This window comes from Parasteatoda tepidariorum, chromosome 9, assembly GCF_043381705.1.
Source record: "Parasteatoda tepidariorum isolate YZ-2023 chromosome 9, CAS_Ptep_4.0, whole genome shotgun sequence".
Taxonomy (NCBI): Eukaryota; Metazoa; Arthropoda; class Arachnida; order Araneae; family Theridiidae; genus Parasteatoda; species Parasteatoda tepidariorum.
The window spans coordinates 44,016,738-44,043,776 of NC_092212.1; the positions used below are offsets into that span (position 1 = coordinate 44,016,738).

General features: G+C 27.4%; 2 protein-coding genes across 5 annotated transcripts in view; one reads left to right on the forward strand and one right to left on the reverse strand.

The window, feature by feature from the left end:
• The window catches only part of LOC107438428 (TATA-box binding protein associated factor 5), a 39,164-nt gene extending 27,234 nt beyond the window's left edge, over nt 1-11,930 (reverse strand). The window contains exons 1-7 of the mRNA XM_043047611.2: nt 11,513-11,930; nt 9,858-10,097; nt 6,952-7,061; nt 5,481-5,559; nt 4,813-4,891; nt 2,995-3,118; nt 1,297-1,415 (exon numbers count right to left, since the gene is read on the reverse strand). Coding sequence (XP_042903545.1) covers nt 1,297-1,415; nt 2,995-3,118; nt 4,813-4,891; nt 5,481-5,559; nt 6,952-7,061; nt 9,858-10,088 — 742 coding nt within the window. The 5' untranslated portion in view covers nt 10,089-10,097; nt 11,513-11,930. The remainder of the gene's footprint in view (nt 1-1,296; nt 1,416-2,994; nt 3,119-4,812; nt 4,892-5,480; nt 5,560-6,951; nt 7,062-9,857; nt 10,098-11,512) is intronic.
• On the forward strand, nt 11,913-19,489 carry LOC107449953 (uncharacterized). 4 transcript variants are annotated; one of them, XM_016065641.3, is made up of 3 exons: nt 11,913-12,103; nt 16,179-16,230; nt 17,171-19,489. In XM_016065641.3, exon 3 carries the CDS (start codon nt 17,396-17,398, stop codon nt 19,436-19,438), a length of 2,043 nt encoding a protein of 680 aa, XP_015921127.2. In that variant the 5' UTR covers nt 11,913-12,103; nt 16,179-16,230; nt 17,171-17,395; the 3' UTR covers nt 19,439-19,489. The 4 variants fall into 4 exon arrangements, with proteins under 4 accessions (XP_015921127.2, XP_042903546.1, XP_015921130.2 ...); XM_071185122.1 differs by having other exon boundaries at nt 12,049-12,141; XM_043047612.2 differs by lacking the exon at nt 16,179-16,230 and having other exon boundaries at nt 11,936-12,103.
• Nucleotides 19,490-27,039: the final 7,550 nt, after the last annotated feature.

The window sequence follows — 27,039 nt, forward strand, 5'->3', positions numbered from 1 at the left end:
GATTTCGTTTTTAAAAGTTCCTTATATTAAGGTTCGAAGCGAGATGTGCCTATTTTACGGAACAAGGCTAAATGCTTTTCTGTTAGTCCACTTCTGAAATGATTCTTTCTAAGGTTCAAAGTTGAAAACTCTTGTTCACATATATAAGATTAAGCAAACATAGAGCTGATTTTCTGGGCATGAAATATTAAATTTTGGAAACTAGCTTTTGGTAATGATTTGTAAAACTTTGGCATATTTAGAAACAACTGCTTCAGATGATTGTTAGATTGTCCGCTCGTTGGATCTTAAAATGCGCAGTCTGCCAAATGTGAAGTACAATTTACCTATATTAGATTCCTCGAGAAAGACAAACGCTAGTTAGAGCCAATCTAATGCTATTCTATAAAGAACTTCTGCTTGCAACATTTTACCAATTGACGCTGTCTGTGCTAACTATTTCCATCAATTTATGTTTTGTAGAACAAAAATAGAGAAAATAAAAAGGTCATTAGTACTTTGTTAAACGAGGAAAAATAGAAATAATTTTAAATAGTTGACAAGAAAATGGATGCATATTGTTTATATTTGCCACTGATCGGCAAATTAAAATTCTACCCGCGGGCCGGATAAAACCTTCCGGCGGGCCACAGTTGCCCCGCGGGCCGTAGTTTCCCCATCCCTGGTCTAGAATGTGGCATTGTAAAAATTATTACTTAAACATTATCAGTTAAACTAGACAGAGTTTAATAGAATTATAATATACATTTTAGAGAACTTTTAGAATTAAAAAATATAAATTACAAATTTTAAAAAACGCATAAAAATTCTAGTTTTTACTAATCATAAAACTTTATCTTTTGTATAAATATGCTAATTCAAAAAACATAATAAAACCACAGAAATTTTAAAATCCTGAATAAATTTTTTTTCTTCTATTTTTCAAAATTGCATTGAGTTAAGTCTATGGTGAGTGCAAGCACACCATAGACTTAATTCACTTCAAGTTTACTTTAGCAAAGTCTAGTGGTTTATTATTTGCATATTTTTGAATTGATATTTTAAATATTTTTTTAAAAATAAATACTTACAAAAGTTCTAATATATCATTAAGACAATTAAAACAGTGTTATGGCTTAAGGCAGATTTAGGCAGATACACCAAAAAATTTTCTTACTATAAATGTTTTGTTCTTAAATAAATTAATTATAATTATAATATTACTTGTTGTCAAATAAGTATAAATAGTTTAATATACAGTTATAAACTTAATGTTTGAGCTTAGGTTATAAGTGTATCTATGTATTATGCACTCACCATCAAGATACAAATGTTCTTGAATTATATTTTGTAAAACATTGTGTTTCTTATCCTGAAGATGTCTTTTCAGAAAATTGTAAGTATCTCTGGACATCCTTACAGTGAATTGTCCTGATCTGAAACAATTAACACAAATACAACTATAAACCATGTAGCTACACTTAATTTATTAATTTACCATTCCTCAAAAACCACCTCAGGAGGTCTGAGGATTACATGTTAATGAATGGCTAAAAAAAAACTTTATTACCGATATAATTTTTTAATTCTGATTTATTACATTCTTAATATAAAAATGTAGTTATTTTTCCTCTTAAACCAGTAATTTTGCGGTTTCAAATTCATCCACGTAACAATATTTTGAAACTACAGATGAAATTTTGAAAGGGCACTCACTTAACATCGTAAAAATTTATCAAAATGCATAATATTATGTAATAACTGAATTTTATCCTCAACACTTTTTAAATAACCCTCTTATAATATTTTATGTGCAAATTTCAAACTCATTATCAAACTAACACTCTCATTATCAAAATGATGAGACTCTCACTCACTATCAAAATAAGAGAAGAATTTGAAGTTTATAAGAATTAATTAAAGTAAATTTTTAAAAAAATGATTAATTGATAAACAAATTGAAAGCTTTTTACTATAATTTAAACTTAAAATTATGGGAACATAAACACTAATAGGTGCATTTAAAAAAAAAAAAAAAAAAAAGAGGTACGTATTTAAAAAATAAATTTAAAATAACTTATAAAATTAATTAATATACTCCTACCCCACCCCGAAAAGAGATACTTATAAAAATTTAACCAGTTGAGAATAATCTTAACAAAGTAAATATTTTTAATAACAATCAGAATTAAACCTATAAACACAGATAATTTTACCAGTGTGTAATTATTATTTAAACAGTGAATTAATTTCTTCCAAAATGGGCATGAATAAAAAGGTTGCTTTTTTAGGGAATGGTGGCTTATTTTTACAAAAGAGGGCGCAAAGAGAGCACATTTATTGGGATCAAAGGGCAAGGAGGGCAGCCGTGCTTCTAAGAATGTTCAGGGAGAACACTACTATTAATACAAGAAACATCCCTTTCAATAAAATAAAAAATTTCTATAATTTTTCTTTCTTTTTTTTTTACTTAATGTTTGGTTTATTTTTGTCTACAAACCCAAAATGAAATGATAACACACACTGTTGTGTCACACTAGTTCTACAACTGTGATTATAATAAAAAGAAAAGATACACACAATTGTGAACAGAACAACTATTAAACAAGGTAACTTTACTCAGAATAAAAAAATTTCATAGTTTTGACATCGACTTCTGATATGTTGAGCTAAGAATACAAGTTGGAATCTAGAATTATCTTTTCAGTAATGTTAACAAATTTGTATGTTTATAATTAAATAATTATTGGGAAATTTATAGAATATGTAATAATTCAAATAAAAAGAAATATGGGTTAGTCATTGATAATATTAAGTATTGAAAAGAAATTTAATAGCAATGATATCTACATCGAACCATAAATATGCTACGCTTTGAGTATAAGTTTAAATTTAGAATAATCTCTTCAGTAATGTCTTATCTTATATTTTTAATTAAATTGATATCAGGAAATATAAATTATAAGAAATGTTTTAATTAAAAAAATATATATTAGGTATAGATTATGTATTCACCTAAAATTATCCATGAATTCGTTCCCCTTCATGTGATCCTTTTTAGTCAAACACGATAGTTTTTTTACATCTTCTAAATAATATTCTTCTTGTTCAGGTCCAAATCTGTCCATAAAATATAGAGCTGAAATGAAAATAGAGATTTAAAAAGTAATTATTAGTTACTATCTACCAGTAAAAAAATTAGGAATAATTTAATAAAACTTACAGAAAATAAACACTAAATAATGATTATTGAATAAACATTTGCAATCTTAATGAGTGTCAACTGATGTTTTAACTTGTGTTAAATAAAATAACTGATGAAATAATATTTCTGAAGACGGATAATTAAAAAAAATTAGCACTCACAAAAAGGTAGTTCAAAACACATAACATAAAATTGGACCTTAAAAATAAATTATAACTTCGCGACATCATTGAAAAATATATTCATATTATTACATTATTTTACATAAAAAATGGAAATGAAAACGTAAAAGAAAAAAAATTAGATTTAAAAGAAACTATATCAAGATTGAAAACTTTCCTGTTCAATTCTCCTCAACTACAATTAAACTAACAGTAAACTAATTTTCAAATGCAATTTTTTTTAATCCAAAATATCAAACTACCAGCCAATTATGAGAGAATTATTTCTACTCACTATAAAAGCTGCTAATCTTGACATTACTATGCAAATTGATATTTTGAAGGAAAAAGATCAGCATTTGAAACTCCACCCCCCCTCTCCAGTATAAATTTTAAGTTACGAATTAATTGAAAGATAATTTGTTAGGAAGTTGCCTTGTAAAGGGTAAAGAAAAAGTCAGAAATTCTTTTAACAAATTTAGGGCAAATTTTGAAACAGTATACATATACCAGACCCCTTTTGAAAAATGTAAATAAACTAAAAAACAATTCTCTATAAGTATATTAAAGATAAATTTTATCCCGATAAATAATAAAATATATTATTCTGATTTTCAGGATTATTTTGTTTATAAAAAAAAGTTTTAACATTTACAAATATCCCACATAACTTCATTAATGGTACACTGAACTATTTGTAATCGAGATTAATATATTGTAATTTTTTACAGCACTGTTGCATTAAAAGTTAACATCTCATCATATTTAATTAACCAAATTAGTTAATATCACCTCATACAAGTATTTAAGAAAAGTTTCCAATCAAATGCAAACTTCCTTATTCAAATGGTTTCAATCTACAGTTTCAATAATCTCGAAATGAAAATACAGCAAAATGCTGCTTAACATTTTATACCATAGTAATAAGTGAATGATCCTTCAACTCACCATTTCATTGTTCTATCTGATTACTGCATCAGTAATTGGAATCGATTATTCTTTTAAAAGAATTAAAGGGACCAATCTATAATTGTGAAATTACAAAATTTTACCCAGCAAGGTTTGTTATGGCATTTGCTAAAAAATTAAATAATGGTAAGAACCCCGAATTCATTACAGGACAATTTGATAATGTAATATTATTAATAGAGTTTCTTTATCATAAAATAACTGCTATATGTCCGCATGATATTAACTAGCATTATAAAAAATATAAAAATATGTTTGGATTGAAAATCCAAACCTTTTAGTTATTCAAATAGATTAGTTTAAAATTTGCGTTTGTACATGTAAAATACACACAGCAATCAATAATATAAGAACAAAAGGCTAAAAACTCAAAAGGCAAAATATTTTTTATCAAAAAATCAGGTATCAATAGTGGGTGAATCTTTCAAATGTTACTTATTCTCTAAGATATTAAAAAATAGACAGATTTTTAGCTAATATCTATACATAATAGCTTACCTTGAGATTCGTGCTCATTGTAGACAAGTTCTAAATACATATGAACAAAAACTGGATAAAGTATCATAGACAATTCATGCTAAAAATAAAACAAGGCATGAATTATACGTATACTGCCCTTAAACTGAATAAATCATATATTCAAATTACGTAAAACTGAAATTGATTAAAAAATGATTAAAATCACTACAAAAAAAATTAAATACAAGATTAAGTACAAAAAAATATAAGTTTTAAGAGCTTGAAGCAGCAAAACTGCACCAAACTTATAAAACAATACATGCTCAAGTAAAAAGGCAAAAAGTAAAAAAGCAAACAAACAAATCAGAAGAGCATAAGATTACAATTTCTTTTGCTTGTTACTTAGGATTGTCTTCAAAATAATTATCCATAGAACAATTTTCTCAGAATTGAAGAATCAACTTCAGATTTTGTGAACATTCAAAATATTTTTATTTTTAAATAAAATTAATAATAAGGATGTTTAAGACAGAATGTGATGCAAAAAATGCTGTTCTCCAAATTAATAAATAACACAAATTTTAAGAATCTTCTGATTGGATGTTATGTTAAGGAAAATCTTACTTTTATTTAATTTAAAATAAAATATTGGCTACAATTCTCAACATGCCTAGATATATTACATGCATAAATGATAGATTATTTACCCTGTATGTATCCAAAGATGTTTCAATGAATTTCTTCAAACTTATATAAGTGTCTTCATAAATGTCTGGATCCCCTTCACTAAAAGAGTATAAGTATGTATAGAAGCAGATAAATCTGCAATATTATTTACTACATTTTCTTATCAAAATTATTGCGAATTCTTTTTATGGTTTACATTCGCAAATGCTCCACAATTTTTATGCTTTGAAACTCTTGATCAGTTGAGGGTATATCCTTTGATATGTTTTGCACATCTTACTCGTTTTCATCACTATCATCGGGAGCAGACATTAAATTGGATATGGAAGGAATTTTATTTTATTTTATAACCGTTGAACAGCCGACCCAATTTTTGGGTTTACGACTACTAATGTTCAACTCTGTAGAATTGTAATTTTGAACCAATCCAGAAGACAAGGAAACTCCTGGATCAGTACCCCCAGAGGTATTGATTTGTTATGGGAACATGGAAGACTTTGTGACTCTACAGATTTAACGTGCATCAGTCATCATTTACTACACGGGGAGTCTGAGGCCGGCTGGGATCAAAGCCACGAACACTTGTAAATGGGACCAGTGCCCTACCAACCAGGTTTGGTGCAGCAGTCGATATACATGTCATCGACTTCCAAAGATTTTCTGACACGCAATTTTTTCTCCGAAGGGCCAATGTTCTTATTGGATACTGAGAAGCAGTTTACCTCATGAAACTTTATTAAACCTAATTGTACTGCATTTTAGTTGCCAATGAGGTGAGGCAGAAATCAAATTGAGAGCTTCCAAATATTTATTTTTGATTTAGAAGCATCTTGAAGGTCACCAGAATCAAGAAAAAGAAATTATAACCTAACCATTTGCCTAGAGTTATGTTTTTTAAATAATTGGATAATTGAAAGATTTAATTGGATAAGAAAATTCCACTCGCAAATTTTAGAATCTAAGCTCCCATACCTTTAACCATTCTTACTGTGTTCTGTCCACCCCACCAACCTTTTGATTTTAACTCAATTGGGAAATCCCCTCTCACAGACAAAAGGACAATAACTTCGGCTAACTAAACAAGATAGAATAGAAAGAATGTCAGAAAAGCTATAAATAGTTAATAAATGTCTCTTTAAAAAAAAAAAAAAAAAGGTTTGTGCAATCTTTGTAGTAAAAAAATGATTTTGATCTGTTAGAAAAATGAATAAAGTGGGATTTTCTTAAAAAGGGTTACATAAAATCCAATTACTTTAACATTATCAGTACAGGCAATTTCCGTGTGCCAGCAGAAAATGATGTAGGAAGTAGGATAACATACGAAATGGATAACCTAAAATTGGGGTCCCACTATACAGAAATTTTATTTAGGTATAATTATCCAAGATTAAAAACAATAAAGGATTTACATAAGAGAATTGAAGTGTAAAAAGTTGTCTCAAAAAACAAACGATAGCTTTTTTAAAAAAGGAAAAGCAAATAAATGTATACCTTTTGTACGTAGACAAAACACTGCTCACATCAGATTCACTTTGTGCTGACTCTGAGGCTTTATCATCATCAGTTATCTTAGTTTCTTTTCTTAAAATGGCCTCAGTTTCCTGTAAAAAAATTTAATTAAAAATCAACAAAACTTTGTTTTATTGATAATTGGTTTAGGTATTACAGTAAAAAAATAAAAGTTAAAAAAAGTTTAACAGCTACATTTTTGAAAAAATAGAACGAAAGACAAAATAATTCAGTTAATAGATTTGCCGTAGTAAGTTGTTTTTAGAAGAGCCAACTGAACAAAAAAGCTTCTAAATCAATTTCAAATAATTAATTGTCATCAATATTTTGATTTGGGATTACAGATACAATTGATAAGAATTCATTGCTTTATATAATAATATGAACAACTAAGAGAAAACTTTAAGAGGAACATATATAAATTATTTTTATTAATTACTTCTTATATTATTAGCTAATTTATTGCCTGTGGTAGCTAGCAGGTCAACTTTCCAGAAGTTTACCACTTCCCAGTTCCACTTGGACACCACCGCCTTCCTCCTCTTTAGCACAGTAACCGTTCTAATATAATCAGTCAATATATGTCAAGTCTAATTTAATATCTTATAAATACAATCCTATTTTAATGTCCTTTATAAAGTTATTTTCAATACATTGCAATATAGCATTTGAGATCATGATTAGCAGTCACTGTTTGTTACATGGCAACTAAAAATAAAATGTTATTTATATTATTCCTACCCTAAAAATAAATAATTTTAAAATTTCTGATCTGTTTTAAGAATATGGTATATTTCTTTCTTTCGTTTTTTTTCAATTCAAATTACTGTTTTACTAAACATAACCTTTATAATTTTTTTCTAGTCATGTGGCTTTTATAATTTTTTTTATTTAAATACAAAATGAAAAGATTTCTTTTAGTGTTAAAAATCACACTTTTATTGTTATGACATTGGATTAGGACTACATAGCTAAATATAATTGATTGTTAAATGTATTTAGATTGTTAAATGTATTGTTACCTTGAATTCTGCATTTTTTATTATATCGGTGGATTGTTTAGAAAATATGTCCACCACCACAACATTATTTTAGAAATAAATAAAACATATTTGAAGAAACAAACATCAAACACAATTAAAAAAATTTATAGGACAATATAAAACTGCATAGTAAATCCATTTCCATTAAGAGCAAATTATGTACATAATTTCTTACTTAAATTTACAAATTAATAATTAAAAAAAAAAACGATAAAGATAGATTTTAGATAAGATGATTCATAAAATTTACAAATTAATAATTAAAAAAAAAGCAATAAAGATAGATTTTAAATAAGTTGCTCCATAAAATATGTTTAAGTAGGAGGGAATGAGAGGAAGTTTGTGAAAAACAAAAATAAGCAAAAGCAGTGAAATGAGGGAAGTTCGCAGAAATCATACTTCTATTTTGTGTACTATATAAAAATAAGTAAATTTTGAATTGTTCATCATAGTACTGTCCCAACTTAGCAATGCTAAAGATGAATGGGTTTAGAGCAGTTTTAGCACTTGGATGACAGATCTTTGAGAATGTCCAAAGAAGCTATTGACTTTTAATTGCAAATAACACTAAGTTCAAATAAAAGGATTTGAAGCAACTAATGCTGTGAGATTGTGTTAATTTGACACTGCCAGGTGCAACCGGCCAAATTTAAAACAATTTAAAAGAAGATTTATTGTTTTCTCTTAGTTAATAAGTAATGCACGAGTGAAGTTGTAAATAAAAATATTAAGTAATCAAAAAACATTCTGTTACCTAAAAACAAATAATTTTCAGCTAACACTTCATAATATAATTAACGTTAATAATTAGTAGTTATTATTTTATTAACATTTATTTAAAATGATAATTTTTAGGCTTAAATAGCAATTTAAAAGCTTACTTGTTGTTTAGTGCTACTTGAGGGGTTGTATACGTTTAATGTTAATGCGATAATTAGCTATTATATTAACTTTTATTTAAAATGATAACTTTCAGGTTTTAATAACAATTTAAAAGCTAATTCATTATCTAGTACATGTTTTTGATTATGCAACAAAAGTAGCCACTAGAAAAAAAAAGAGAAGCTACTAAAAAAATTGCTTCTACTGCCCAATGGTCACCAGGGAAATTTCCCAATCTTGATCATTATATAGTAGGTGTCTGATTTTTTATTCTTTTAATACCCTAGATCACTTTAAACATAAGTCTTAAAACATTAAGCATTCCCAAATATATATGTATAAATATTTGCATTGAGAAGAATTCATTTAATAAAAAGATATGCCAAAATTTTTGATATATCTATTCTCTAGCCTCTGCAAAATTCTGCTTGATATTCCTATGTTTTAAAAGGTGATTCATTTACTATCTTTATAATTTTATTTTGAAAAATTGCAATAAATATAAAAACATCCCAGAAAATTTTTTCTTACTATTTAAATTATTTTATAGCATTTATAAAAATTTAATTGAGTTTTATCAATTAAGAATAAAAATTTTATTTTGTAAAAGAGAGCAGCTTCAAACTATGACATTTGTCTTTGTTTGAATGGTAGAGGTTGTAATACCAAATGTTATCTTAATAACAAATACTTTACAAGACATTGGTTTTATGAAAGATATTTTTTGCCGGTTGCCTTAATGTTAAATGAACTTCTTTAAATTTTTTAGTCATAATCTGCAACAGAATAAACAATTTGTCTTTTTACTAAGTTGAAAATTTGTGAACAGAATTCTTATTTCGAATAGGGATTTTTTTAATCAAAATTATCTAATGAAATATGACAAAAATCACATAAATTAAAACTAAAATTAATAACACTCAAAGCAAAATTCCTAGAAAATAGTAGAAATTAATAATTTACCTGAAGATTATGTTTTTTTAGAAATTGCAAAACTGCTAAAATAGCATTCTTATTTAACTCTTCATGCTTCTCTTTAACATCTTCAGTTTTATCTTTTTTTACTGTAGAATCAATATTTGAAGATAAAACCTCTTTCTCTATGATTTCCATGTTTATTGAATCAGTTAATGGAGTTGTAACATCATTTTGAGGAGGTTCAACCTCCATCGGTTGACTTTCACCATTATTCATTCTTGACACCTACAAAGCAATAAAATTATTATTTAAAAAAAATAAAGTTCTAAAATAGCTAAAATTTGACGAATTTACTAAGACAGGAGCAAATACGGAAATTTTATCCATTATAATACTTGCTCATACTTCTGTTATCACTTTTCCTGTTTAAATAAGTAGTAGTTACTATTCACATTACTGTTGTTGTCAGGGCCCGATTTAGCTTAACAGGAGCTCGGAGCAAAAACTTCTTTGGGGGCCCCCCTCTGCTTCCCTTTTTCAGTAATGAAGAATCGAACTTTAAGGATGTATTTAAATTTTTCACCTCATTATAGATTCACCTCATAACAAGAAAATTGACTAGAACCTAAAATAGCTATAAAACCCCTCTCCCCTCCAATGGTCGTTCCCAATATCGTTCCGTCCATTTTATTGATTGACAATTCCATGTCCATCATACTGAATGCAGATTGTTAACTTTGGGATGTATCTGCGAAAAATTATATCCTTGCTGACATTAGGATGGAATTCAGCAAAATGTTTGCAATTACGATGGTTCAATTAAGCAAATTAGAAGCCCGTATTTTTGTAAACATATCGCATTTTGCGATATGTAAAAATACAAGCTTTGATTGGCCAAATTTATACATCGTAATTGTGAACATTTAGCTGAATTCCGAGCTAGAAAGCCATGGATTTACGAAATATAGATTTTTGTGTTCATACGATAGATTAATGAAGAAGTTAACATAAAACTGACGGATTTTACATTGTACTGATATTTTGTTTTAAAAAAGTTCATTAAAGAAGGAAATGTAAAATAAACTTTCTAATTAGGGGCCCGGGGCAATTGCCCCTAATGCTTCTGCCATAGTCAGGCTTTGGTTGTTGTTACTTATCTCCAAAGGTCTGACAGCGTCAGACTAGATCCATAAATCCGTTGACGAGTAAGAAATCAGAAACAAGGGGAGAAGAAGAGTAAATTTCTTCCCGAAGAAGTCCCAAGCAGCTTAAAATATATTCAGCAGAAGCCTGATGTTGGTGGCCTTTTGGGCAAAGAGGGCAGGATTTATTTACATTACTGAGATATAGTAACTGACAAACCTATTGCTATGAAGCCCATGAGACACTTCTGTTACTTAACAAAGCCTCTTAAAAAAGTAAAATTAACTACTCTGTTCTTACATTAATATTGATTTCTAAAATTATAAATTAAAATATATTCAGCACACATAGCTAAAATACTTTTTGACTATAAATTAGAAATAAAAAAATGACAAAGAATTTAAATACCTTTTAGAAAAAGAGGAAAATTTTGTTACAAATACTAAAAACTTAATTCTATTTAGATTAAAAGCAACACAGTGACTTTTTTTTTCGGTTGTACAATAAGTATAAATGCATACCAGCTTAATAAATGGTTAAAACAAGAAACTACTTACTTAAATATGTAAAATCACTTTGACATAAAACGCGTATGCCTTAAATTTATTCAAAGATCTGTAATGATCTTGTAGTAAATTATTTATTTGACTTATTTATTATGACTTATTTATTATTCCACAATTTGTTAAGAAACAAACAAACGTTTTTAATGATCCAATCAAAAACCTTCTGCTTTTTCTTTTTGTGTCATTGATGATCCACAGTTTTACCATTGCCAAAAGAAATATAAATATTCAATTTTTACTGATTTTTTTAGTTAATACCCTTTGAAAGCCAAATCTTCACACGAAAATATAAAACAATTGAACTATTTTTTGTTTTTAAATAATTTTAATGCTTCGATTGAATCTTCTTCAATGAACAGCTGATTGCAGAGTTTTAGAAGTTATCAAATTTAAAGAGGCGTGGCAACAAACAATGAATGTTTGAAATGTTAGGAATGTTTACACTTCGATGATTTATTTCCATTTCTTCTTATCTTTATAATTTTTCTTGCCTACGTATTTATGTACTGATATTAACATTTTCCCCAAGGATTTTCAACAGAGGCAGAGAATACTGCTTAATAATAAAACCCACTTCATTGCGTAGGTATTGTTATTGCACAATTATTTAGTCACTCCAGGTACTGTAATGAATAGTCAACCTATATTTGAATTTCGTAATTTTGTCGGCATTGTTTGTGTACATTAGTATGATTCCCTCTATTTAGCCCTATACAAATAATTTTAACAGCCATTAATGGTAAAATTTTATCAATTTCCACTAAAAATTTTCAGTGTTGTTAATAAACATTGTAATCAATATTTTCTGAAAAATATGTGTTTAATGAAAATTTTTGCTATTTATGTTTAGATTTCCTAAGGTCTTATATAAATTTTAGTAGTTGAATAGATCAACCAGCTAAGTTGCAGCTGCAATTGTGCTTTCTATTTAGTGAGTAAAAGGATGGTTTATTAATAAACGGATGAGATACTGTATGCAGACCAAACATATAAATATAAATACAAAAACATATTTTGTTATTATTAAGTGCATACATGAGTATATACTACTAATCATTGAAAAGCTATTTTCCTCCCAAGCGGTGATAGTTATGCCTTCTTAAGACACTTATACAATTACTTATGACTAAAAGATTAAGATAATTTGTCGAACATAATTTGGGTAATAACTAATCATGATTTAAAACCAAAACAACCAATTATGAAGACATAACAATGTTTATTGTCGTGACAGTGCAGTAGTATTATTGATGTGTGTGTGTTTGACTTTTAATATTGGCCATACAAATATGTAGAAAGTCAGTTTAGTACCATCTACATATGTAATGTACCATCTACATCTTGAAATTTTGACAGTTTGAGGCTAGAGTAGGGTGGGAGTATCAAGGAATGTGAGATCAGCCTTTTTTTTAATGAAATAAAAACATTGACTTTCATAATTTTTTCATTTTGTGTTTTTTTAAATTTTATTTTTTCCATTGTCTTTGTTTCGTATTTATGTCCATTCATATTTATTATGATTTTGTATTAAAAATTTAATGCTGTTTAAGAAAATTAGTCATTAGTCATAAAAATTTTCTAAGACATCTGAAAAAATAATTACTAAGCACAGTTCTACAGTCCAACGTTTTTCAAGTGTTCTTTTATAGTAATACTTTTTATTATTCTACCATGCAATCAAAAATCAACGTACGCAACGAAAAATTCAAAATTGACATTTTTTTTTATACTTGATGAGCTATTTATTGAAAAAAAAAAGTTTCCAAAATTAAATTTTATTTTATCAGTTTTTTTAAAGTCTTTATTATCACTCATAGCATTAGCCATAGAATATAATAAAAATATTAATGAAGCCACTTTTCTCAAAATCAATTGTGAAGCACTTTTGTCATTTTTTCTTTAATTGCACAGTGGTGTTGAGTACTTCTCCTTGGAAACTTTTAATTTCATTTCTTTCCTTTTTTTTTCAAAATAAGTTACTTACACAGATAATCCTTATTGTTATGTTTACTTATGTCCTTAAAGCACATCGTTAAAATATAAAAATACATTTGAAACTTTGTGCATACAATTTTGACGCTTTGGATTTTTCTCATGCGGATTTCTTTGATTATTTGGATGCTACCTTCTTATTCGCAGCAGGTTTTTTACTTTCTGTGACTATTTTCCAAAAAAATATAACATTACTATGAAATGAGTAAAATATGTTATCTTTTTTGACATCTATATTAAATCTTTCTTTTAAAATATGCACGAGTTTATCTTAAAACTTCTATAAGGTCTGATAAGTTCAACATTACTTATGACGATTTATAGTTTGTAAATCATTGGTCTTATTTGAATTTACTGTGTTATCAGTCTATATTGAATTTATCTTTTAAGATAAATTCCTTTTTTTTTTTAATTATTGACGATTGTTGTACAGGAATGCTGTATAAAAAATATAACATTAAATTTTTCTTTAGTTTCTTTACTGAATCTAAAATAAATAAATCTTAATGAGTAACTATCAGGGTTGGGTTTTTGACATCAAAAAGTGGTTTTTGACATGACAAGGGTATAATACTGGTTTAAACCGTCAAAAACGTCAAAAACTGAAGTTTGCCAAGAAAATATATAAACTTCAAAACTACCAACAGTTGCCATGCATTATATTGAAATTTAATTATACTATAGGTAATCAGCAGGTTTTAAAATATTTTTTAATTAAAATTAAGGTAAAATAACAGATTTAAAATCTCAGAAATTTATATTCAAATGCATGTGCAGAAAAATTTTGCACAAAAATTGTTTAAATATTTATATTTAAAAAAAAAAAATTTTTTTTTATACTTAAGAAAATTAAAAGTTTATTACTATGCATTTTTGACATATAAGGAACATATAACTAATATTTATAAGGAACTTACAAGTTATGTTGTATAAATACAAACTTGATACAAGTGTATGAAAAAAAATTTTAATGTTATACCGAATATCTTTATTATCCAGTATGTTAATTTGAATTTAAAAGTAGTTATATTTGTGAATAATGATAAATATAATTCATATTGTTTATTATATTTATTTATAATTATTACACTTATCATTTTAAAACAATTTTTATCTCTTAATTTTTTTTTCTCCACTTGTATTAAGAATACAAATAATGCATATCTTGAAAGCAAGAAGTAATTATTCAACAGCTGAATATTTAGATATTCAACAAAACTATATAGTATTCAGCAAAATGAAATTCACAAGTATTTGGATAAACTAAATTTTCAGCATAGTAAATGAATAGGCTGAATATACTGTAAATCGACACTAACTACTCTGTGTATTTAACAGAAAGCACTTAAATTTGTATTGTCTTATGTTAAAAAGATTATTAAGAAGATTTAAAAGAATATTAAAAAGATTTTTCTTTAAAAGAAGATGTCTAATGTACAAAACTGCTAATGTTTATCTTTAAAAATGTCTAATTTTTAGTATAATCTATACTATACACTAAATTTGGTTATAAATAAATTTCTTAATAATATCACTGCAGATTTTCAATAACACATGAAAATGAATACATAATATTACAAAAGATGTGAGTTTTCAAAAGTACAAGATTTTGGTTACTATTCAAAATATAAGTGTTTCTTCAAAATTTTAAATTTATTTTTTCTAGAACATATTTAGAAACACTATCCTTTATAAAAAATATATAAATTTTATGTATTAATTAAATTTCACATATGAATATAGGTTTTTGACATTTTTGACAGTGAGGTTTTTGACGTGACGGTTTAAACCCTGGTTTAAACTGTCAAAAACTGTCACATGTCAAAAACCTGCCAACCCTGGTAACTATGTTATCATTTTTTTTGCCATGTTTTTATCTCAATACGACATTTCAAAGGGGAGGAAAAATTAAAAGCAAACATTTTTTAAATTCCTTCTCATTTTTTTTTTAAATTTGTAACTTGGATAAAATATGTAGACTTTAGAAAATAAATTTCCTTGATCTATGTTTATTATACTTATATATGTTTTTTTTTTTTTTTTTAAATATTTTAAATACTGATTGAAGAACTTGATGGAAGAAGCTATTGATTGGCACTTTGAAAAATCTAAAAACTTAGGTTTAAAATATGTTTCGTACATTTATAGAATTGTTATATATGAATATATATATTTATATTATGCCAGAACATTATATAAAACTTTTCAAAATGAACCAATGTTTTATTATAAGTCAGCTTCTCATTATTTAGTATTCTTAAGCTTCTATTAGCAAAAAGGTCTTTTAAAAATACTTTCTTACACTGAGTTCTTCAATTTTTTAATAACTGATTGTAAAATTATGAAATATTAAAGTCTTTAGTAAATTGTAGTGAATTTATAAGATAATAGTGGAGAGATTTAGAAAAACTATTTCATATCTCTACTTGTTCACAAAAGTTTGTTTTGAAGTAACTGAGAATGCTTAATTTTGATATATCCACGTCGAAGGACATGCTCTGTTATTTTAGACTAGAAACCTGAACCTGAGCGGATGTGAAAATTAATTTCTAAATCCCTCTAATAGATTTATTTAATTTTTGTTTCCAAGCTGAAATGAGCTTTTGTTGTTTTATTTTAAAATATAACTAAATTTAATTTTAACTAACATTACAATCATTTTTAGGTACTGCTTGTGATTTAAGCTTGTAGAACTTACATTTGAAAATATACTTGAGGTAAGTTGTGTACCTACTTATTATAAATTCGAGGCTGCCAACTACTACGGTTTTTGCAAATTACTTTATAGAGTATTGAGAAATTAATAATTGAATCTTTCATAATTTTGGATAGTTTTGTGAAAGGATTAAAAGCTTTGCCACTTGAGAATTTGAATATATTGGTGTATTTTATGAATAATGTAGTCATTCAAATGAAGTTGTGTAGAAAATTAAATATTTTTAAATTAAAGTCATTAAATAAAAAAAATCATACAATAAAAAATAAACTTTGCTAGATGAAATTTTTTCGCAAATCATAGAAAGTTGGCAGTCATGTAAATTACAATTTTCTTTTGTTGACAATGGATGGTGTTTTGAATAAAGTAAATATAAATGAACATGATTGAATAATCATGTTTTATTTATATTTAAAACCCTTTTTAGCTTATTGTTCTGTATACTCAGAACGAATACTTTCAAACAGATGATTTTGTTGATATTGTCACAAGTGTATTAAAAGAATTCAATTGTCTTGTAAAATGTCAAATGTTTATTCCTTTATTTGATTCTCATAAATTAAAAATGCTAAAATGCTTTTTAAAATTATTTGTATATTAATTTTGACCAAAATAAATTTGGTATTCATATTTGAATAGAAGCTGCTGTTTTGAAATTCTTGATTTAGCTGATCTGTGTACTTTTTTGTGTATGTGCTATTCTATTTCAGTAAGTGTATTCATAAGTTTGTGTGGAAATAGTTTTTAGGTTTTATTTATACTGATAACAGTATTACATAATTAGCAAACAATGTATGGTCACACTTCAAAGCAGATTAATGTATTAAAGAATGTGAGTGTATCCTTCTCTTCTGCTGTAAAAAACATCATCCATATTTTTTATCTTATACATCTTTGAAAATTTTATTTATCTTGGCTAATGATTTTTAAATTTATTATAGGTTTCCAGCTTTAAAAGACTGAAAATAATTTTTGTATCACTGACAAATATAAAGAGTTATTTGGTTTATCTGATACAATGAGTTATACATATTGCTTTATGGAAATGAAATTATGAAATGGGAAAAAGGCCATTTTTTGTTAAAATATATGAAGATGTTTGCTAAATGAAATATGATTGTATTGATTGAAACAGTTATTTTAGTGGCATATATTTTACAATATGCATGATGGAAATTACTGCAAAATCTGTTCTTAAAAAATCTAATTCATCAAGCACGAGCTTAAAAAAGGTTTCTTTTTCTGATACAGTAAAGCTTTACATCGATGATCCGAGTAAAATATCAAATTTTGAAAATGAAGTTGCAAAAATGAAGTGGGTTGAAATTAGTATAGTTGATAAATCCTATGATGTACCTTTTTTAGATTCCTCTTATGAGGATTGCAAAGTATCTGATTTTTTAGTTCATAAAGTGGTTTATGATGGTATTTTACCTGAAGATGATAATGAACTAGAAATCCAAAATGAAGACATAGAACCAGAATGTTTTGTGTTTGAGTCCCCTGCTGATGAAGGCTTGGAATTCGTTGTACACAAAGTTACTGAACATGAAGATGAGAGTGCCTTAAAGGAATTAGAATTGGACAGTTTTGTTAGCGAGGAAGGGGAACATGAATCAACATTTGATGTTGAAGTGAACGGTGATGTCAAAGGATTATCAGAATTGAGTGTTAAAAACATATTGGAACATGATAAAATCATTGCATTTATTGACCAAAAAAGTTTATGTCTTCCTTCATTGCACAATACACTTCATATTTTAGAAAAAAGCAACAAAACTGAGAGTATTAAAAACAGTCCAATTAATTGTTCAACTGAGAAAAATGCCAGAATAGGTTTATCTCCTCCATTACAAGAACTTAGTTTAGATAACATTGTCAAGGCTCATTCTGACAACATTTTAGCTGAACTTGATATAAGTCCTTTAAATTCTGTGCAAGAAACTGATAGTGATTCAGACCTTTCGTCAGAAGGCACCATGATAATGATGACCACTGAAGAATGTGAAAGAAATGAGCGCCACATTCAAGAAAGTCTGTTAAAGTATCAATCTTTGAAAGAAAGGGAATGCAAAACTACATTGTCCTTAAAAGCAGATAATGTAAGCTCTAGTATATCTGTTAATACACATACAATCTGTGAAAGTATTAATAGCCTGAGCTCTGAACTTGAAACCAGGCTAAGTTGTGGATTAGATTGCAATGATGAGGAGAGTCATTCATCTGAAAGCAATGATGTTGATCATCGGTTCTCTGTTACAGATGAAGTTGATATTGAGTCTTCCCAGTTATCAACTTGTTTAGAACAATGCTCACTTGATTCAATGGCTGAACCACCTCCACCTAAAGACTGTCGTAGTTTATCGCTGACAGATATGGAAGTGTTACAGTCTATGTGTGAAAGTTCCATTCTGCATTGCTCAAATAGTCCTAGAAAAGGCTGTGTTGGTAGCAACATTGATTTTTGGGATAAATCTCTTACATCAGTAGAAATCCCTAAAGATGTTCGTGAGTGGAAAATACTTCTGAATTCTTTTGAGAAGAACTTCCAGAATAGACTAAATTACCAAAATGAGAGCAAATTACAGTTTGAAGAACACTCTTCTGCAGAGAAAGAAGTTTTTTGTGATGAAAGTGACTCTTCAGATTCCCAAAGCAGTTTAAGCCAAATAAATAACCAACACTGTGATGAGTTAGAACAATTTGTGAATCAAAACACAGAAAGGGTTGAACGTATCCGAAAAAGATACTTACCAAAAAATAAAAATCATACTTTCCAATATACCCCTAATAGGGGAACGCGTCCTCAGTTTGGTTCCACGGCACAAATTCTGCATTTAATGCAGAAGCAAAACAACCCTCCATTTTACACCTACAGTGGGACAAAAAACCACATGTCCTGGCCATGTGATGACCTTACAAGTGATTCTGAGCTTGAGAAAAATGTGAAATTCAGACATTCCCCTCATGTGTATGTTAGTCAAAGTCTTTCCAGTGATTGTTCCTCACAGTCTTCTTTTGATAGTGATGAACATATTAATTCTTTAAATGGTGATCATTTATCAATATCTTCTTGTTCTTCTCTCTTAATGCAAGAGAGAGGAAGGCCAGAAGGTGCAAGCCCACCCAAACCAGGTGTGAATGATAGTTTTGAACATTCGTATGATGAAGCACCTGATGGTTATGTTTATTATTCTATGAAAGTTTAAATTAAACTTTTTATTCATTAAGCTTTTTTTTTATTAAAAAATCAGAAAAATTGGTTAAAATTCTTTATTTTAAGCATATAATTTCTTTGATAAAATTTTACATTGTATTAATGTAATTAAATGCAGGTTTTAAACAGTTGCTGCTCAGTTTGCTGGAATGCGTCAAAATTAGCAAATTTTGGAAAGGCAAAATTCCTGTGCAATTAATTTTAGGAAAAATTGACAAACCTTATTATTAAGGTAATAATGCTAATAAAAAACAAATGTTTATCATAATTGCTGCCTATAAAAATCTTCAACATAAAATAACAAAGGAAAAAAAACTAATAGCTGCATCAATACCTTTTTAATACTGGAATGTTCCTTAAACATTTCTCTAGAGATGTTCGAAGTGTAAAATGTGAAAAGTGTATTGCTTAATTTAAAAGTTTTAGAATTATAGGAATTGGAAATGAAAATTGCTCCGTGAAAATTTTATGAAACTGTGATGACTGTGGCAGCAGCAGTAACCTTTTTAAAAAGAAAGAAAATTTGAATTTCAAAAATTCTGTGTTTTTATTTTTAAAAAAGAACAATTGAAAAAAAAAGTTTTTTAATAAAATGTAACAAAAGTTCTGATTGAATTAATTTTGGAAAATCCAACTTTTTTTTCTGAAAGAAAATATATTTTTCAAACGTTCTAATTGATTTTACAAGTAAAAAGAATTAATATAAGAAATATATATTTTTTATTAACTACCAAATATTCCAGTTACTTCACCTTTCTTGTTATATTATTACTGAAATTCTAAATATTCAGGCTTTTACTATATTTTGCATACAAATTCAATATTAATGTGAAAATTTACTTTTGCCATCATTCAAATTAGTGAAAAAACGGCTATTGATGTGATAGATTTAAATATCTTGTCACAAAAATGTTTTTATATTTGTGTGGACCATAACCTATTTTTCTGATTTTATTGTATTGATGTTCTATAAGTTTTTTCAGTATTATTCTTGAAGAGCTTTTTTTCAAGTTGAGATTTTAGTTTTTGCTCAATGAACTTATATGAATTGGTATTTTCCAATCTATGTATTGCAAATGTCTTTTAGTTTTATTTATAATTTTTTTTAATGATTTTGTTTATTTCATATATTGTTTATATTTACCAGTGATATTATCTTTATTTATTTGGATAGTTATTAAAAGTGCGCGTTTAAATGTACATATTAAAATAGTGCTATAATTTTATTTTCATTTCAGCCAGTAAACTGAAAAAAGTAAGAAAATTAAATAGCCCAAACATTAATAAGTTCATAAGGATTTAGGCAGCCCACAGAGATGCCAACTTGCTCCAGGCAGCAAATATGTATTTTAAAGTGGTAGTTTATCAATTGTGATTCTTGGTTTAATAAATTCAATTTAGTAAATTTTTATCCACCACTATTTTTAAATAATTCGTAGGCTTATATAATCAAATATTTGCAACATTTATTTTGCAGTTGTTTACTGTTTTTTTTTTTTTTTACTATTATTATTTTGCGTATCTGGAGCAGTTGGCATCTCTGAGCCCCGTTTAAAAAATTTTATTAATTTTTGAAACAACTATTTTTTATTTTGCCATCCAAAATTAAAATTTTGAATAGTTTTGTTCAAACATTTTAAAATGTTTGTAGAGAAAAAGACAAAAATTTATAATGTTTTAACATTTAAAAATTAAAATTTAATTACTTTGTTTTTGAGATATAATTTTTGAAAAAGTAAATTATCAGCAATGGAATTTATTTTTATGACTATAAATTATATCCCATAATTTATAAATTATTGTTTGAAAGTTTTATTTATAAATTGAAGTAGGAAAATTTTAATTTGAGAGTTGAATTATGAAAAGTTTTATTAATATAATTAGTTAAAAGCAATTAATGTTCGAAAAAAAATACTGTCAGATTTATTAATACAAATGTATTTACATGTGTGGTTTCAATTTTTTTTTTAGTGCTTAATTATAAGTTGAGTTCTCTTTTGGAAAGTAAATCCCACCTGGCATATGCAGTCCAAAAATATGCCTTTAATGATCGAAATTTGCACAATTTTACGATTTTTAGTTGATATGTAACATTAATTAGATAATTAATATTATAATTTATGGTTAAAAGTTTGATGATTGCGTTAAAGGTTTTTCAAGGTATTTTCTGTCTTCCTTTGCTAATTGTACATTTTGAAATATAATTAAATAGGTTATTTTATCTTATAACAGAAAATTATTGCTATTTTCAGTCTGTGCCAAACTATTTTGCACACTATTTTCATATGTTTTCTATAATAATATCACTGAAATGGTTAGTTAGGAAGTTAGGTAAGTTTTATGTCAGGAACTGATTTGCTTGATAAAAAAAAGGATTTTATATAATTAGAAATGAAAAAAAATATTTTAATAGAAATTTTTTAATAGATTTACTTTAAAATTAAGTTCACATTGTATTTTTGAAGATAAAATATATTTTCTGCTATAAATGAATAAAGCTTAAAAACTAGAATAAAGCTCAAATAGTGGTCGAAAAATTAACACTGTATAATTTTGGTTCTATACAGAAAAAACTTACTGTCAAAACATAAAATGACCAATGAAAACATGCAGCAAAGAAGTTGCTATGAGAGAAATAGTGGTTTGGTCAGTTGTACCTTATTTCTATATCTCATTATTTCTTGTCTCATCCGCTTTCAGTTAAACCTATTTTAATTAGTGAAATTTGTTTGTCTTGTGCTTTCTTCTGTCATGTTGTGTTTCTGCACTGAAGAATTTTCTCGGTTATAGAACCAAATCGATAGTATGTCTATTTTTGTGCCATTATTTATGCTTTATTCATGATTAATTTTAAATTTTTTTTTACGAGTCTTACATTAGATTAATTTGTTATTTTAAATTTCCACCATCTTCCTCAGGTTTTTTTGCATTGTATTTCAAATATATTTTTTATATTCTAGCCAGTAACAAACTTATCGTTCGAGTCTATAGGTAAAATAATATGAAAAAAAATATGAATTTATTAATTTTTGATGAAATTTTGAATATTGAGTAAAGAACTAATAATTTTAATTTTTTTGAAGTTAATCTTGAGTTTATGAATAAAATCTTTTATAAAAAAAATATACGTAATATATGATGCAAAGTTCAATAAAATATTTATATTAACTCTAAATAGATTGCTTAAAATTGCATTTTTATTTTAAATTTTAAAATTTTTAGAAAATCTATTCAAAATCAAATTAGTGTAAAGTTACATACGATCGCAAAAATACTCATTTCAATAATTTTCAATGCTTAGATTCCAGCATTTTTAAATATTGACTATTTATAACTGTTGCATTAAACCCAAATTTTTGTAGTTTAAACATTTAGGTAAGAGAGGATTATTTTATTGTAATTTTCTATTATTTAAATTGTTTGTATTAATTTCATAATAAAAAAATAAAATTTCATTTAAAATATTTTTTAACTATATACATTTTTAGGTTTTTATTTTGTCTAATCGTAATAATTTTTATTTTTTAAAAAAACTGCAATTCTTTTCTTTTAAAAGAAACATTATGTGATGTAAAACATTCCAATAATAAAATAGACTTGTTTGAATTGATTAATGGCCAATGTAATGGTAAGCTTGCTTTAATAAATTATTTGAAATACTATGAGGCATTTAGTTGTAACATTTATTATGCAGAATCATTCCAATTTCTTTCATAGTCATTATTTCATTTTTAACCAGGAGGCCAACTTTCTACACTTTTTAGAAAAAAATTTTCTAGTGGTAGTTAAGTTTACATTTTAATGTATTATTCTTAGCTTTGTAAATTTGATTTCAAATTATTTTCTTCGCCACTAATAATTCATGTAAACAATTCAAAAGTTTATATAAAATACTACTTTGTTCTAACTTCATTGCAGAGAAGTTTTTAAAATGTTGGCAAAATTACTAAAAAAATTTTGAAAGCTTCAGTTTTTATTAGTCTATCACTCTTAAAAATATTTTGCAAAAAGCATGGTAGTTGGCAACCCGGTTTTTAACTATCACATTTTTCACAGTAATAACTTTTTGCAGAATAAAATACTCATTTTCAGCAACTTCAGTCAGTCAATGTATTTGTAAGCTTTGATAAATTATTTTAATTACTATGTGGCATTCAAATTTATCAGTTATTTATTATACATATTCATTCATTATTTTCATAATCATTGTTTCACTTCCAACTACCATTTGTTTTCGTTTACACATTTTGTATTGTTTGCACATTTGTGAAATAGATATTAATGTGTTTTATGTGTAATGATCTTATTTGATAGTAATATATGTACAAATGAAAAAAATAGATTATTTTTCTATTTGTATACAAATAGTGAAAAATTTTTATATAACTGACGTTTATATTTGGAAGGAGTTTAAATTTTGGTTGTATGTTTTACAAAATAAATTATTATGATATATATTTCCACTTTTTAATTGTCACAAAAAATATGATTTGCTTTTTGAATCTAAAATAGCAGTCAATAATATTGCCTGTTTATTTTATAATTCATGTACACTATCTACCAATAAGTATTTGGACACCTATGCAAATGACTATATCTGCGGTCCTTAGATACGTCACACTCTCCGCCGGTATATATCTGTACTCTGTACAACATCAGCATTAGTCCCATGCAAGATGCCTACTGCTCTATTTTGGATGACAATGTGCTTCCTACGTTGTGGCAGTTTTAAGGGGTGGACACCTTAAAACTGCCACAACTTGCCCAGACCTGAACGCTATCGAGAACCTCTGGGACAAGTTGGATCGCCGAATTAAGGGATGTACTACCCATCCAAAATCGGCGAAGGGACTTACATGTCTTCTAAAAGCCGAGTGGTAGAAAATACCACTAGCCGTCACACAAGGACTTGTGGAAAGTATGACCCGCAGGGTTCACACTGTAATTGCCTCTTGTGAAGGCTCTTCCAACTATTGATTATGAATGAAGTTAGTTTTTCTTTTCAATCACACCTGTCCAAATACTTATATTGGTAAGTAGTGTATTTATAAGATACAATTTTGATTGGTTTGGTTGTGTCACACTATGGCTATACTAATGGGCATTTAACAAAGGCATAATATTCAATCTATTAATAATGATCCAAAGACAGTGCTGACACACTACACTAGCACAATTTAGATTGAAGAGAAGATGGTTGCAATATTCATCCAGTCTTCGTACTATGCTCAGCAACTGCATGTTGACATTTCAGTCACTGAATCTGACTATTAACATAACATTGAGTGGATTCCGAATCATAAGGCACGATTGAAGAATAATCAGACATCTAGCCTTTATCATGAGGAATCGAACTCTGGCCCAAGTCGTAGTAGGCAAAGACTATACTCCCCACACTACCCAGGTAGTAGATAAAAGAGTTTTGAAAATACAGAGGGAAAAAAATTATAAATTGCACCAGAAATGGTGCTCTCTCTCTCAGTAAATTTGAGTAATTGAAGATCAAGGTGGAAGAAGGGTTTATGCCCATGAAAGCTGATTCTGTGAAGGAATCTTTTTTCACTATCATGGCCCATCATCATTGACTGTGCAATAACCTTTAGGGAAGATCGATTTTCCACGTTCTTGATTTATCAAAACTTAGTAATCCTCAAAATACAACATTTTTGTGAAAAATAGATAAAAACCATTCTTCCTCCTTGATCTTTAGTTACTAATTATACTTTATTACCATTTAAGTTACCCTAATATAGGGGTGCACAACCAGCAATAGCATCTGAACATAAAAAAGTTATTTGAACTTTTTTAAAATTGAAAATTTTCAATTGCATATAAGAAAGCCACAGTGACTCAGGGGATAGAGTTCTCGCTCCCTATGAAGTGATCCACGTTTGAATCCCTGCATTGGCTGGTCGATACGTAGTCTGCTCCTGGCATGCATCTACCATTGAGATGAAATATTCTCAATGGTAGATGCAACATGTGTTAGAATCCTCTTGCTGTTTGGCTAACTGTGGGAGGTTTTGGTACGATGTAACGCAATCTGGATTAGTTCCATAAAAAAGTCCTCTGCAAAGACAAGCTTGATCCAGGAGTTTCCCTGTCTTCTAGATTGGGTTCGAAATTGCAAAGCTAGTATTGATAGTCATAAACTCAGAATCGGGGCGACTGTCCATCGCCGTTTATAAAATAAAATTACACATTTGATTCGTCACTTTTTAACAATTGCACAGATTCCATTATAAATCTACAGTGAAACCTCCGTTAAGCGGACATTCATGGGACCAAAAAATTTGTCCGTTTATGAGAGTTGTCCGTTTACGGGAAGGGTACCCTAATAACGAAATTTAACACCGTAAATTGTTTTTAGAATATTCTTAAAGATGTAGAAATAATTAAATAATATCTACAAGGATACCGTAAATATCTACAAGAATATTTATTTAAACAATAAGAAATATATAAAAGATATATAAAAAAGATAAAAAAACGAAGATTCTTTACATAATCATTTTTTTAAGATATAAAGAATCTTCTTTTTTTATCTTAAAAAAAGAAGATTCTTTATATATTCTTTTTTATATAATAAATATAAAAAGAATATATAAAGAAGTTTGATATAAATACATAATTCTTTATGTAGCTACAGATAAATAAATGTAATTTTCCTATTAGCATAGATACTCAAGTTAGACATATGATACCAAATAGGAGCGTACTGTCCTCAGTCCGTTTCAATNATCTGGATTAGTTCCATAAAAAAGTCCTCCGCAAAGACAAGCTTGGTCCAGGAGTTTCCCTGTCTTCTAGATTGGGTTCGAAATTGCAAGGCTAGTATTGATAGTCGTAAACTCAGAATTGGGGCGACTGTACATCGCGTTTATAAAATAAAATTACACATTCGATTCGTCACTTTTTAACAATTGCACAGATTCCATTATAAATCTATATGGTTGTTCGATTGCGTTTTACGTGTTTATGCGGAATTCCACACTGTTTCAAAAATCCCTATGCTTTTTTAATAAGATATTTCGATACACAAATTTCAAATTTGTGTAATTACTTTTTAACGGGCTTTGCTCATACCAAATTCATCGTAAATCTAATAGATTTTTAGGCAATTATTAGTATTAATTTCCATATTTTTAAAATTCCGCTACATTTCACACGGTATTTCGAGTTTTTCAGCAGTTATTACAATGCATTTTTACATGGTTTTGAAAGTTCTGTTATTTTTTAATACGATATTTCAACGGCACTCGAGTACGAATCACGTATTTAAATAATCACTTTTTGACGCTTTTTTTTTCTTCCGATTTCTACATTATTTAAGCGACTTTTTGATCATATTTTTGCAGTTATTGTTGCGTTTTCCCATGTGATTTTGAAATGCTAATATAGAAAGGAATTTCGTATCACATATTTAAATAATTACTATTCAAACCGCTTTATTTGAGCCGATTTCATTATAAATCCGAATTACTCGTATTTTTCAATCATTTTTTTCGGCAATTACTGCTCTACTCTTTGGCATGATTTTTTTTTCTTTTTATATATATATATCCGTTCAGCCGACCCAATTTTGAGTTTACT